This window comes from Camelus bactrianus, chromosome 29 (assembly GCF_048773025.1).
Source record: "Camelus bactrianus isolate YW-2024 breed Bactrian camel chromosome 29, ASM4877302v1, whole genome shotgun sequence".
NCBI lineage: Eukaryota > Metazoa > Chordata > Mammalia > Artiodactyla > Camelidae > Camelus > Camelus bactrianus.
In genome coordinates this window covers 14,712,683-14,726,827 of record NC_133567.1, presented here as the reverse complement: position 1 = coordinate 14,726,827, position 14,145 = coordinate 14,712,683, and the positions used below count along the sequence as shown (strand labels likewise).

At 38.9% G+C, this 14,145-nt stretch overlaps 1 protein-coding gene across 2 annotated transcripts in view; it reads right to left on the bottom strand.

Moving 5' to 3' along the window:
* Positions 1-743: 743 nt before the first annotated feature.
* Positions 744-14,145, bottom strand: part of KCNB2 (potassium voltage-gated channel subfamily B member 2) — a 370,558-nt gene continuing 357,156 nt past the window's right edge. For both annotated transcript variants that reach the window (XM_074355138.1, XM_074355137.1), the window contains one exon: positions 744-12,943. In XM_074355138.1, coding sequence (XP_074211239.1) covers positions 10,784-12,943 — 2,160 coding nt within the window. In that variant the 3' untranslated portion in view covers positions 744-10,783. The remainder of the gene's footprint in view (positions 12,944-14,145) is intronic.

Here is a 14,145-nt window from a genome sequence, read left to right as displayed (position 1 = left end):
ACACTGAATTAATGAGTTTGGGGAGTTAGACATTTGTTTTTAATAATATATGACTCAAGTTAACCACAAAAAGCAGTGGATAGTTCAGGCTCCCCCTCCTGACCCTAAACACACTCATGTCCACACGCACACACACACACACACACACAAACACGTATGGCTTTCCCAAAAGCTGATCAACTTTTCAAAAAAATGTACATGATAAACTTCAGTTTTCCTTATTTAACTCATTTGGAGATTTGCTTTTCTCTATTAGCTTTCTTGTTTTCTTTCCCTTTCTTTCTCCTTCATCTCCTCACCTTCTTTCCTCCTCTGCCCTCTTTTCTCCCTAAAATGCTAGCCTCTGAAAGTCTATATATGTTAATTTTATAGATATCCAACTTTAGGTTTTGAAGACCAAAAGGAAAATAATGTGCACTCTTTTAACTACTGGACGTCACTAAATGGGTCACTTCTGAGGAATATACGTCCTTGACTAGAGAACAGAGCTAATGGCATTAGGTAAGCATTCACCACAATAGCCTCCCTTTGTTTTACACACAATTGTGGTGAAGGAAACCACTTAAGGCAGGTCTATGTTGGCAATGGAAAATCAATTAAGCAGTTATCTGGAAAAATCCAGCAGCTATTTCTCTTTAGTTTGTTGGGAGACAACACTTTTAAACTGAATTACTCGACATGTTTAGACTACGTAGATGCGATGCAGAGATTTTTATTACAAGCCTGAAAAGACAGTTAAAAAATATGACGTCGGTATTTATGATAAAGAATGCACAGGTTGAAACGATTCATACAGTGAGGCGTTATTGCACTGCCTGACACCTGTTTTTGGACTAGATGTTGAGTAAGCAAGTTTACAGTCACTTTTTGTACCATGGCCTATGCACGTGACACTGTAACGTGGTGCGTTGACATAATAAGATGAGACAGTCACACAAGCAGCTTTTAAAAGCAGCAGACAAGGACAGTCGACATTGAGTTTTTACACAAGCTATGTAAAGACAGGTAATAAATACATTTAGGGAGCCGACTGGGTAGCACAAAGCTTTATCTGAATACTATTTAATAAGCTAGGAACTTTGTTTTTTGAGAAAACAGGTAGGAATACAGTATTCATTAAGCTATAACTAAATGGTAATAAGATCTACACTGTCATGCAGTTATGCTTTAGAACATGGATTTTTTTTAAAGCGTCGTAAGTTGATTGAAACCCCAGACTAAGTAATGTGTTATACTAAAACTTTCATAAAATTACTAAACACAAACAAAAAACAAAAAAAAGCCCCAAAGAACCAGAAACAAAACCAAAAACCAAAAGACAAATCAAAAAACCCTCGTTAAAATCCAAGTATTATTTTCAGTTTACTAATGGTGGATACCGGATACTGTGAAGGTGAAATTTTAGCATATCATGGAAATTCCTTTGCAGATTCAATGGAAGATCTACCCAGAGTAAGTCTGTCTTTAATGCTGGACTTCGTTGCATCCCTGTGGTTGCACAGTGACCACCCTGATTTGGTTGGACTAGTTGCATTTAGTCAGTGTAAGGACTACGTGTGCCGCATTAGATGTGGTCCTTGGTCATCACCCACAGGAAGTAAGAGCTTTAGTTAAATTTTTGTGACTTGGCATCTTAAATAAATTGAAATAGAAAACAAGCCTCCTCCTCTGTTACCTTTCTTGGTCAATAAGATTTTAACATAAAGAAAATAAGTAAAAAAGTCTCATATGAAATCTGATGATAGTTCATACTCTAGATTCTAAAAACAAAATTTAATGAAGTTTTTTTTCATACTGAAAGTTTTTGTTCTCATTTTTATACTCTACTCTGGCAAATCGCCAATTACAGTAAATCTGGGACAAAATTCTGCTTTAAATTATTTTATGAAATATATCCTCAGGTTTACAAATATTTAAAGCATAAAAATGGAACAGTATGTTGAATATTCACATCGTGACTAAGTATGTTTAATTTTGTGGTAATAAGGATGGTGTAGAAGACTCTTCAAATAGAATACATCTAAAGTCTTAGTAATTGTAAGAAGCTGATTTTTCTTAGAGAAATTGACATTTGTCTATTAAACATGAAAAATCTAAGGCTGTTAGGTAAAAAAATGCATTACGTAAGTTTTCATAGCATGTTATTTGTCTGAAAAATGTCAATCTATCTTTAAAATCACATGAGATGGCTATATATATATGTGTATATATATATAATTTGGCAAATAAAATGCTGTCTCTATTAAGGTAACACTGAATAAAACCCTACGTTTAAACTCACAACATTTCAAATTTTGATTGTCCAAAAAGCCACAAGAGAATTTTAGAAGACTAAGTAATTAGCACACAAATGTGAATTGAATGCTTTCTTCTGGAATACTTAAAAAAAATCCTCTTATTTGTCTTCAGGCATTTTGCTCGGTGCTTTACTATTTACTACCTCATTTCATTTTTAATAGTCTTTAAAAAAACTCATATTTATAGTAAGATGAGAAATATTAATTTCAAATGACAAACCTAAAGATATTTCTACATGCAAAAACTTAAAATCCTAATCCAAACACTAATTATTTCTCATTGGATGTACAGTAACGTAGTTTTTCAATATGGCCTTCTGTCCATTTCTAGTATCTCTTGCTAAAGCTTTGTTTAAATTGCCATTACAATTTTGGTTGAGAACCATATAAAAACTACCACAGTAATACCAGTTTTCCCTGATTAAAATGTTACTATTAAAAACGATGAAAAGGATCCTATTGGTATTTTCCTTTTTGTATTCTGCCATGAAAACAGACACATGAATCAGGTTACACACAAAAATTTAGTGGAAAGTTTGCATTTAGGGTATCTTCTGATAAATTAGTGAGTTGGGCACCGCTTTTTTCATAGCAATATTTTTCATAGCAAATAACCTAGTTATTTGCCTTTGAAGTTCAAGAACTTAATAGAGGTTTCACAAATTATTGTTCTTTTGTTAGTAGTGGGAAAAACACTGTGTCATTGCTTTGTTGGTCAAATCACACTATGACATGGTATAGAGACATTGCCTTTGTCCCTAGGCTTCTCTAAGATTTCTGACCACCTGGAGAGCCTCCTTTACTTTGGACTCCAAGTTGCTATTGCTACCAGCTCATTTGGCTTGACACTGAAGTCTTGTACATCCAAGCAGACCCTAAGAAGGGATTGCTCTTGGGTACTGCAGACAGGAGAGGAATGACAAATCTGGATGACAGCATCTGAGATTTGATCAAAAGAATCTGTTTCCAAACCAAGAGGATGAAACTTGAAAAGAAGGGAGAAGGGAGTGAGAAGGTCAAGTCACTTCCACAGATGGTTTCTACTGCAGCCCAAGGCACAGAAGGTAGTTTAGTAATTTACCCAATCACTTTTCCCTTTAAGCCTGTTCTCCCACTTACCCTCACTTCTTCAAACAAAAGCAAGCAAGCAAGCAAACACACAAGCAACAATATAAAGCAGGAATACTTTCAGATTGAAAGCAAGGCGCTAGGAGCAGATGGCGTCATTATGCAGTTAAATGAAAGGCTATTAAAAATGCTTCAGTGTGCTAATGGTACCTTATACTTGCTTAATAAGCCTTTTTTATACATTCAGTGTTGAATTTTTAATGGCTTAATATCATACCTCTTTAAAATTGCATACGTTTGAAACTTGGCTATTGTATGCCAGACCCAGTATTTTGTAAGTTGCAGGTTTTCCTTTTTTTTTCTTTGACATTGAAATAAATGGGATGATTTCACAAATTCTTTAGTGAGACTTTCATAGTATATCCGTATTTGCTAATTCTGGTGATAAAATTTTGTTGGATAAGTAATTTGGGTCATATTAATACATATTACCCTCTATGTTTTCTTTATGAAAAATCCTCCTAATTTCAATTAAATATTATGATGTACATATAATCTTCAGGTTAAAATTACAGCCTAATCCATATGCTGCAAATAAGAATGTTAGAAGCATCTTGGTTTAAATGATGGGAGAATTCTGGCTGTAATAGAATTTCTGGCCAGTACCCACAGATGTTGCTTGGAAGATTAGAAACCACCTGTTTTTTTTTTCCCAGGGTCAGTTCAGGGGTATTTCAGGTTCCACTTGTAATCTTCAAGTAGAATGGAGGCTGTGGGTTTGTCTTACAGGTTTGTGATTCTTAAAAAAAAAAAAATCACCACTTTAAGTTCTTTTCTACCTTTCCACTAATGGCAGAAAGGTCAAAATAGCATTTACGGTATCTCCAGAGTGCAGACTAGAACCCTGCTAAATATTTAGCTAAACTTGTGATTATGTTTTGATTTGGAAGCAGTAGATGGAAATATTTTGAAAGTGCTGTGCAGAGGGCAGCAACAGTTTTATCAGATATTTTGGCATAAGAAAATGAAAACTGAGAAATAAGATCACTGAAAAAAATATCTGGGACGTAGTTGTGATTTTGACTATATGCACAGGTACTGGAAGGTGGAAAATAGTAGAGAACCTCAAGTCTTCCCTTAACTCATCCTTCCTTGGCAAATAGAATTCCGCTTTCTGTCAAACTTGACCACGAGAGGGCTCTCAACATGGGGAATAAAAAGCAGGATGGTGAGCTTCTGACATCCTTCCTGAATCTGTGCCTTTACCTCCGTCTTTGCCACTACTCTGTGTCTCCTTTCCTAAGTCTTGATTTTGGAAGTCCATTTTATTGTTTGGTATGCAACATAAAGCCTTTTATCAAAAAATAACTAAAAGAACAACCATTCAGCTATATTGCTTGCCAGCATTGCCCACAGTGGATGAACACAGATTAGCATTAAGCTTTCTTCAAATCAGTAAATTGTGATAGTTTCTAACTCAGCCTACAGGCTGGGGTTAAAGAAAATCAAACCAAACAGTTATGGGTGCATATGAAACTAATTTCAGTATCATTTTTGCTAGAATTGTAGGTCCTTTGGCTGAAGTGGGCAATATTTACATTAAAGTAAATTGTCCCTAGATTCCAGACAGCTACTATAATTTTAAGCATGCAAGTTCAGAAAGCTCATGTGGTGGCCACTCAGATTCTAGATTAAGGAATGAAAATAAGTAACTTGAGTCTGAGAGAAAATAAAAGTCGATTAGAGAAATTCTCAGGCCAAAACCTCAAACATATTGTCATACTATTTCCAGCTCACCCTGTGAGCTGAACTGGAATTCATCTCTTTAAACATGAAACCTCTCCTAGACTGTTGAGGGAATAAACGGTACATAAATTAATTTCTGGCACATGGTAGACAATAATGCTTATTGAATGAAATATTTTAATCCCAGCAATATGGAAGTATCGGTTAGCTAATAAGAAATCATTTCTTCAGGAGAAATTTAAAGTTGGAATTATGGTCTCAACTGTAAATTTCATAAGAAATATTTAGATTAAATTTTATGTGAGTAAATACACGTACCTAGTACAATTTTCTCTCCTTAAAAATACAATTAACTTACCTACCTATTTCTTAGTCTTTCTTTTTCTTTTGGGGTACTTGTATCTTTTGCTGGCTGTGGGTTGTCTTATTAAAGAGAATCCCCTTTTCTTTATTTAAATGTATATTTATGGGTTTAAACTCTTTCAGACTTAATAAGGAAGAGATTATGCATTATAGCAATGGCAAATAAGGTTTATGAGATTAAGTCAGGCTGTTTAAAACGGCAAGTAGAAGAAATGGTAATTGGAGACACTAAAAGACAGCATTATATTACAGTAAGTGTTAACTTCAAAAATAGAGAATGTTCACCAAGATTTTGGAATGGGAACCTTTCTTATTTCTTATTAGGGATGGACCTTTGAACATTTAGGTCTTTAACTTGGATTTTGTTGGCTCTCTCTCTCTCTTTTTTTTTTTTTTTTTTTTTTAGTTCTTGTTTAGGTAAGGACAGTGGCAGCGGAAAAAAATACCCTATATATTTTTGAAATTCACCAGGACCTAGTGAATAAATTCCTTAAGTCAAGCTAAATAATTTTTCAATACTGAATTTTAAATATCTTCTATTTAGAAATTCAGAGGACTAAACAAGTGATACATTGCTGAAATGTTGCCTATCATCAATAGGAAGTAAGAAAAAACATTAAAATGCTTTGTTTTTAACCAAATAACCATCAACACACTATTAAAATATAAAATTTGTGATAGATTTTTCACTGATATCAAATTTTGCTCTAGTTATTAGCAATAGACTATGATTAGTTATTTTGACAAGCAGTATAATTGAAAAATTATTTTTCAATTTATCAGTTAATAAGGAAAGACAACCCATAACTTTACTCGATCAGAGGAACAATTTGCTATCTCAAACATAAATCTAAACTGTGATTCAAAATTAATTATGCGTCAGACTTCCATTTATACCATTCATCCATTACTTAGGAAAACAGTTCTTTGGAAAAGCGTTTCACTTATTCCTTTCATATGCTTCCCTGGTTTGATAATTGAGTAGTATTTCCACATCCAGAAGAGACATTTTTCAGCACCCCGATTGATCCTCAGCCTGGCTTGAAGTGGGCAAGGCAGTAAGCCCCATGAGGCTGGGGCCTGTACTCCAGCACCGAACACAATGCCTTCTATAGAATATAAGGGTGCACACCTAGTCTTTGCTAAATGAATGGCCTAATAATACACTATTAGACAATATTTCTGAACTTAGAAGTAGTTCTAAAGTCTAATTTTTTGCTTTTTGAAAATCAAGTGGCTTCCTTCAGCCTAATGTGTATGTCATGTTACATCGTGAGTAATAAATTCTTTTCTTTAACCCAGCGATGTGTATCTTATGACTAGAATTCCAAATGGGCACACCTATGTGCTAAAGATGGTCAATGTCATTTATCTTAAGTCATTACCATGTAGCATGATCTACTGCTGCTTTAAACAAACTGCAGGACAATAAATGCACCTCCACTTTCATTTACATGATTTTGAATACTAATAGAAAAAAAAGAACCTAACTAAACACAGTTTCTTGTGGTTTCTCAGAGCACTGGTCTTGAAGCCAGAGGACGTGGGGAGGCCTCGTTCTACTATTCACCAGTGACCAGTGAGAACTTGAACAAGATTCCCAGCCACTCTGGTCTTTTATTAATAAATAATACCTAATTCAGAAGGCTGTTGTGAGAACTAAGCATGACAAAAATCTCTAAAATACTCTACACACATAAGGCTTTCCCCACCCCATTCAAATTCCAAGAGAAAATATTTGAATTGTTGACTTTCCTCATGTCTACATGACAGTGAGACTGCTTTGACAAGAAATTAATGGGAACAGACACTTGGCACATATTCTCCCTGTTACCAAATCCAGTTCACATCAGGATAATGCCCGATCTAAATGCTTGCCTCCAAGCCATTGGCCGTGCCAGAGTGGAGAAATTTCTAGTGAAAATATTTAGAGACTCATTAGGTGAACTCCAGGGACTCAGCGCATCACTCTTATATCTGTGACACAGCCCAAGACATACATCCATGCAGCGCATTTCTATCCTCTTAAAATTAACCTCAGTCTTTGAGCTAAAACAATCTTGCAGCAATTTGCCTTTGTTATTAAGATAACCAGCAGAAGTGAATTAACCATTCCTGGGACTGTGTTATTTTGAGTTCACGCAAATCATCTTTCCTCTTTGACATCTGTCCCTGGTTACTGAGCTAGGTGACAATGAGGGTGCAATCCCAGCAGCAGAAACCTCCAGGGCCCCTCAGGGAGCCAGCTTATGTCCCCACCACTCATGCAGTGTTTCTCAACCTGGAGATGTGTTTTCCAGAGGATATAAAAGAGGTATTTGAAGTTAAAAGACTATCGATTTTACTAGTTGATAAGGAAAAGAAAACATCATTTCTTTTACATTGAAACCTATGCTAGGAAAATGCAGAATTTTCATGACTTTTTACTGTAAAACATCAGATTTTGAAGGAACTCTGTGCTTGGTATGTTCCCAGACCACTCCAGGCAGACGCCTTTACCTCTGCATTAGGTGAAGTTCACTGAAAAGGTTTAGGAAGCTCTGCACAAGTGCATTCTGGGAGCCCTCGGTTCCCACAGTGCTTCCCTGTGAAACAATAAAGTCAAAGCTTTTTCTTTTTTAGAGGAGCATTTTATTTTATTTTTTCCTAGCTGAAGACTTTTGGCTCAGAGGGGCTAAGAAGAATTGAAGGTTAAACTTTCCATAGGATGTTCTTGAAAATTCTTTAAAACTTAAAAAATATTACACGGGAAAATGTTTTTAAGGATAACGCTTTCAGGAGGAATGTCTAGGATTTCTTATCTAGGAAAGATTTCTAATATTCAGCATTCTGGAGCAAAGTTCTCAGTAGAAGGCCTAATGGACACATGAAAGGTAGTATTATTAATAAACTATCAGATAAATTAAAAAAAAACTGAGATTCATCAATACACAGACATTAGAAAATAATTGCTTCGTGAGACTATGTAAAGAAAATAATTTTCATGACTTATTTGCTATTCCTCTAACAGCAGATATATCTGTTTCCTTGAAAAACTATATATAGAAAATTCAGACACTCTAGATTTACAAAAACTAATCAACAATTAGTTTCAGACACTGAAATAAGTATGAGTAATGTAAATATCAATGATTAATGACCATAAACTCTTAAAGGTTGTATTTTGAAACAAACATAAAACCATCAAGAAATTCTAAGCACAGTGAGAAAGAAATGTTTAAGATTATTTTTAGCAGTAGAGTTGCGTGGATTTCAACTAAGATCAAAACTTGTTTTCTTATCTGAGATATAATGACCAGATTTTGTTAATAAAGACATGTTATTCCTTAGAGCCTTAAGTTAGAGTCTAAATATTTGGGTTGTCTTTTTCCAGTGTGTTTTTTTCTTTTAAAAATAGAATAAAAGTTAGATTTTTTTTCTCCATAAACAAAAGGTTGTGCTTTAAATTTGGCCCAGAACTTTCCTATTACCCTGAACTATACACCCACACCTACCCACACACCCACACCTACATACAAAATGCATTCTGAGGAGACAAAACTTGGACGTTCCCACGAATCATATTAGTTTGAAGTCATAAGGTAGCTGATAAATAATTTGTCTTGGCTTTTATTGGGGTAAAACTGAGACAAAGATAGGTTTTCAAGGCTCATCCAGGATCACACATCAGGCAGTTGCATATCTGAGTCTGACCCTTGATTTCCTGTGAGGCAAAGTGGATCCAAGTGACCTGGGTTTTAGAAGAGTTTTCACCGCCAGGGCAACCGCCAGCAAGTACCCTAACTCCTCTGGATTTTACTGTTCTCAGTGGAAAATGCTAGAAGTATTGCTTTCAACAAGGGTAATCCTGACCACCTCCTGGGGGCCTTGGAAAGGTGAGGGGGCATTTTAGATGCTGCAGTGACTGCCATTACTGATGGTGCTACTGACATTGGTGGCCCTCTCCACGTGGCAGTGTTCCTTCCCCCACTGGGGGACCCATTATCAGGTCAGGGTTCTTTTTTTGGCATTGGGTCGGGGCGGGGGTGGGGGAGAGGTAATTAGGTTTATTTATGTAAATTGAATTGGTACTAGGGAATTGAACCCAGGACCTCTTGCAATGCTAAGCACGTGCTCTACCCCTGAGCTATACCCTCCCCCCAAGTCAGGGTTCTTTTTATGTTAACTCATTTCCGAACCCAGCTCTATCTATGGAGAGTTGGGTGTCAGTCTCACTTAAATAGCTCTGCTTTTAGTTTGCCAAAAGTCAAACTTTTTGGAATTCCCATTTTGGCATATTTACATTCTATCTTTAGATCTATAGACAGAAAAGGTTATGTTGGATACAAGTGGAAAATACAGTCATCTTTAGATGACCAATGTACATTTTTTTTTAAGAACTGATTTCCATATGTGGAGTGCCATTAAAAAAAGTTTAGATGTATAAGCTTTTAAATATGCTCAGGTTTTAAAAAACTACATTTCTGTAACAGGCTGTGGCATGTTATATACTTTTTCCCCCCATGAAATTATTGATATAATTGACGGGCAAAATTTCAAGCTTCAATTCCAAATTTTTGGATATCTGGTCATTACATCTTGCCTATTTTCATGATTTAGAAATAAAACCACAAATGCCACAACTAAGCAGAAGCAAAAAAGAAAAATGCACCCTATGAGTTATATCACAGGTCAATAAAAATACTGTATTCCTTTTAACAAATGTACTTGTAAGAGCTTTATAACCCAAAGCAAGATATGTGAGATGGTTTAAGAAGAGGTTGCAATTGTGCAACAAGAAGTCTGTACAGCTCCTCCAGGCAGTAGCTGTGAAGGAAGTGCCTGTGTCTCAGAAACTTGTTTCCATACGTTCTTGACACTTTTGCTTCCCAGGCCCCGTTATTTACAAAGTTATGCATTTTGCAAGCTCAAAGCACCTTGCGCCTCCCAATTGTGAATGCATGCAATGACATTTCATCCTTTCACGTGCGAATTCTAAAATTCATGGTAACAGAAAAGCTCAAAGTTGAAACTCTGTCTACAATCTGAAATGAAAGGATCAAAAATGTCAGACATTGCAGAATACTGGTTCCTAATAGAGCTTTCTTTATTTGTTCACTATTCTTCAGTCATTTTTGTTTGTTTGTTACAAAATGCAGTCTTGATTCTTTATTTAAACAGTACTTAAACTAAACTGTTCATGCCATGCAAAAATAACATTTTATGCACTTTTTTTGGGAAGGAGGGGCTTCCCACGTTTTAGTTCACAGGTATTATTAACCGCATTTTTAAGAAACAAGTTTTTTTTTTTTTATTGCTTTTGTAACTAGTCACATGCTGGTTTCACGTGTGGGACAGTAACCTGTGTCTCCCGGGTTGGAATGAATTTCTGGGGCAAACAAGTGGTTTTCCATCTTGCACCCTTCTTGACTGTTGTCCTTTTTTACTTCTGCCACAGCCTGGTAAATGTCTTGCCTACAGTTGTGACTTGTGTCCTTTGGAGAGGAAGAGCCCACAGAGGTCTCTTCTCTTAAAGGGTCTCTTCCATCACTAGGCTTATCTGCAAAGCAATTTGGGCTGGAGTCTGCCTGCTTGTCCTGCCTCGTGGTCCCCTGGAGCTCTAAGAAGTCGTCGTCTTCGCCAGTGTCTATTTCCGTGAAGCTCCTCCTCTCTCGTGTCGAGAAAAGAAAGAGCTTCTGTTTGGGAAACCGAGGTGTCAGCCCTTTGGAGGGTCCCTGACAATGTGCCGGAACCTCAGCGCCCAGCAAGGGTCTATCTCCCTGGGAGGGTGCTTCTTCTAAGAGGATGGTGCTGATGAGCTGAGGGGTGCTGAGTGGAAAGTCAGCCGTGGTGACCGGCAGTGGCCTGGCTGTGCTGGGTGGGGTCTGCGGGGCACCGCCTCTGTTGTCCTTGAAGTTCACCTTGAGCGATCGGGACTTGAGCGGGTTGCTGCCTTTCAGCGAGCTCTTTGGGCTCTCAGAGGCACTGTCAGACTGCAAGGGGCCAGGGAGCCCACTTTGGGAACTGCCAGCATTGAGGTTCACAGTTACGTCGATCGGAGCGTAGTCTGGGGTGGCCTCCCTAACCGCCGGCCCCTTCTCTCTGGTTAGTGTAAGGAATGGGGGGCCCCTGGCTCTGGGGTGCTCCTCTATCCCTGTGAGGTCAGGTGGGAACTTCATCTGCAGGTGAGATGCGGAGGGTGGCGGCAGGGGCGACCTCTCTGTCTCTGTGAAGTCGGTGGCACAGCTGGTGAAACTGTCGATGCTGGAGGTGCTCTTCATGTCCACGATGACCTCGGTCTGCGCCACGGCCAGCTGCTCCTGCGGGCAGACCACCTCCTCCATCTCTATCTCTTCTTCATACGCCGACGGCCTCTTGGGCTGCTCCTGGCAGTCTAGGTTCGGGTGAGAGTGAGGCTGGGTCTTGGTGATTTCATTGTACAGCATCTCCAGTTTCTGGGCACTCAGATGCTGTGGGCTGGAGGAGGAAGTGTTGTTCAGCTGCTCGTGGGAGTCTTTTTGGCTAACCTCCTGGTACTTATTCTCGTAAGACTTGTTGGAGCTTGTTTCTGACAGAGCCTTCCTGGCCCACTTCCACCGGCTCGGAGAGAGGTGATTATCATCCGTGGAGTCCTTGGTGTTGGCTGACTCTCCTGTCTTCTCCACAGCCACGTCTATCAGTTCCATACTTCGAGCAAAGGCATCTTTTAAGTTCATAGACACGATGCTTCCATTCCTTTTGGCCCGCTCAAGAGCCTCTCGCCTTTTAATGGCCTTCTCCTGGCGTTTCTGCTCCTTGTAAAACTCAGAAAAATTGTTCACGATGATTGGGATGGGAAGGGCGATCACCAGAACCCCGGCAATACAGCAGAGGCCTCCCACAATCTTCCCTAGTAACGTTTTTGGGTAGATGTCACCGTAGCCTACTGTGGTCATGGTGATGGTGGCCCACCAAAAGGAGGCCGGGATACTGGTGAACTTGGTAGCATCTTCGTCCTTCTCAGCAAAAAATACCAGGCTGGAAAATATCATTATCCCCATGGCCAGAAACAATATCAACAAACCCAATTCATTGTAACTCCGCCTGAGAGTGAAACCCAGAGACTGCAGGCCTGTCGAATGTCTGGCAAGTTTCAGGATCCGGAGGATCCGCATGATTCGGAAGATCTGAACCACGCGCCTCACGTTCTGGAACTGCAGGACGCTCTTGTTGGACTCGGTGAGGAAAATGGTGACGTAGTACGGTAGGATGGCCAGCAAGTCGATGACGTTCAGCGGGCCTTTAAAGAACTTCCATTTATTTGGCGAGGACAGGAACCGTAAAAGGTACTCCATGGTAAACCAGGCGATGCACACGGCCTCCACGTGTGCTAACTGGGGGTTGTCGTTGGGCTGTCCGAACTCATCCATCTCCTGCAGCTCTGGGAGCGTGTTGAGAGAGAGTGCGATGGTGGAGAGTACGATGAACAGGATGGACACGATGGCCAAGATCTGGAAAAGAACCCAAAGTCAAGTTAGCAAGTCATCTTAGTCTGTTTAGGCAGCCAGGAGACAGATGGGTTCACCATGCTTTAAATAATGTGTATCACTCAAATGCATTCCAAGAAGGTCCCTTTACAACCCCCAATCCCCTAACTAATACAAATACATTCACTTTTTATGAGTTCATTTCCCTTAGAAGCCTAATGCAGCACACATTTACATTCTAGGGCCCAAGCTATTTGAAAAATGTCCATTCTCCTCTCCTCCTTGCCCATCTGTTCTTAGGCAAATTTGGAATAATTTAGGTGGAATAATCATTTCTCCTCTCTTAGTTATTTGTAATTTTTCTCTCTTAACCACACAGTTTGGGTTTTCTTAAGTGAATTCATTGCCATCCATGTAACAGAAGCTAGAAAAAATCCATGATGTCCAGAATTTTCATTCTACAACTGGAAACAAGAATGCAGAGCTATACATGAAGAGATAATATGGCCTCAGTACAACAATGCTTCCTATAGCACAAATACGGTTTGCGTGGTAAGCACTGACGGCAGACCCAAGTCAGGGGAGCCTTCATCCTGCAATGTGTGGACTTCTGGCCAGCCTCATGTGGGAGAGGAAGACTTTGAGCTAACTTCATTCAGTCAAGGAAGGTTTCACAAAGAAGAACTTGAAGACTGTCCAGGATGATTTAAGTTCCAGGGCAGACATCTCGGGCAGAGGAACAGCAGCACGATGGAGCCAGAAAGCACTCAATAACAAGTCAAAGGAGGGTCAAGTGACTGAATTTTGGAGTCAGTCATTCTGACTTCTGAGTTTGGCTTTATCACTTACTGTGTGACTTTGGGAAAGTTACTTAACCTCTCTGTGTCTCAGTTTACAGATCTGTTGAATGAGCACAGCACTTGTAGTTATTTCATGGCCAGTGTGAAGATTACATGGCACACAGACATCTTTATATAAATGAAAATGACTCATAGGATTCAAGGCCGAAATGAACCAGACCTCAGTCTGGAAAGACGAAGAGCAGGAACAGATACGTGGGGATATCTGTAAAACCATGCCGGGCGTAGACAGCCCAGGCAGGGATTTCCTCCCCGGAAGCCAGTGTTCTAGATTGATAAGGCAAAGCATGAAGTTTAAGGCTCGAGGGCAATGGATGGAAGCACTTCTTTGCTTAGCAAAGACTGTGCATCTGGAACACACAATTC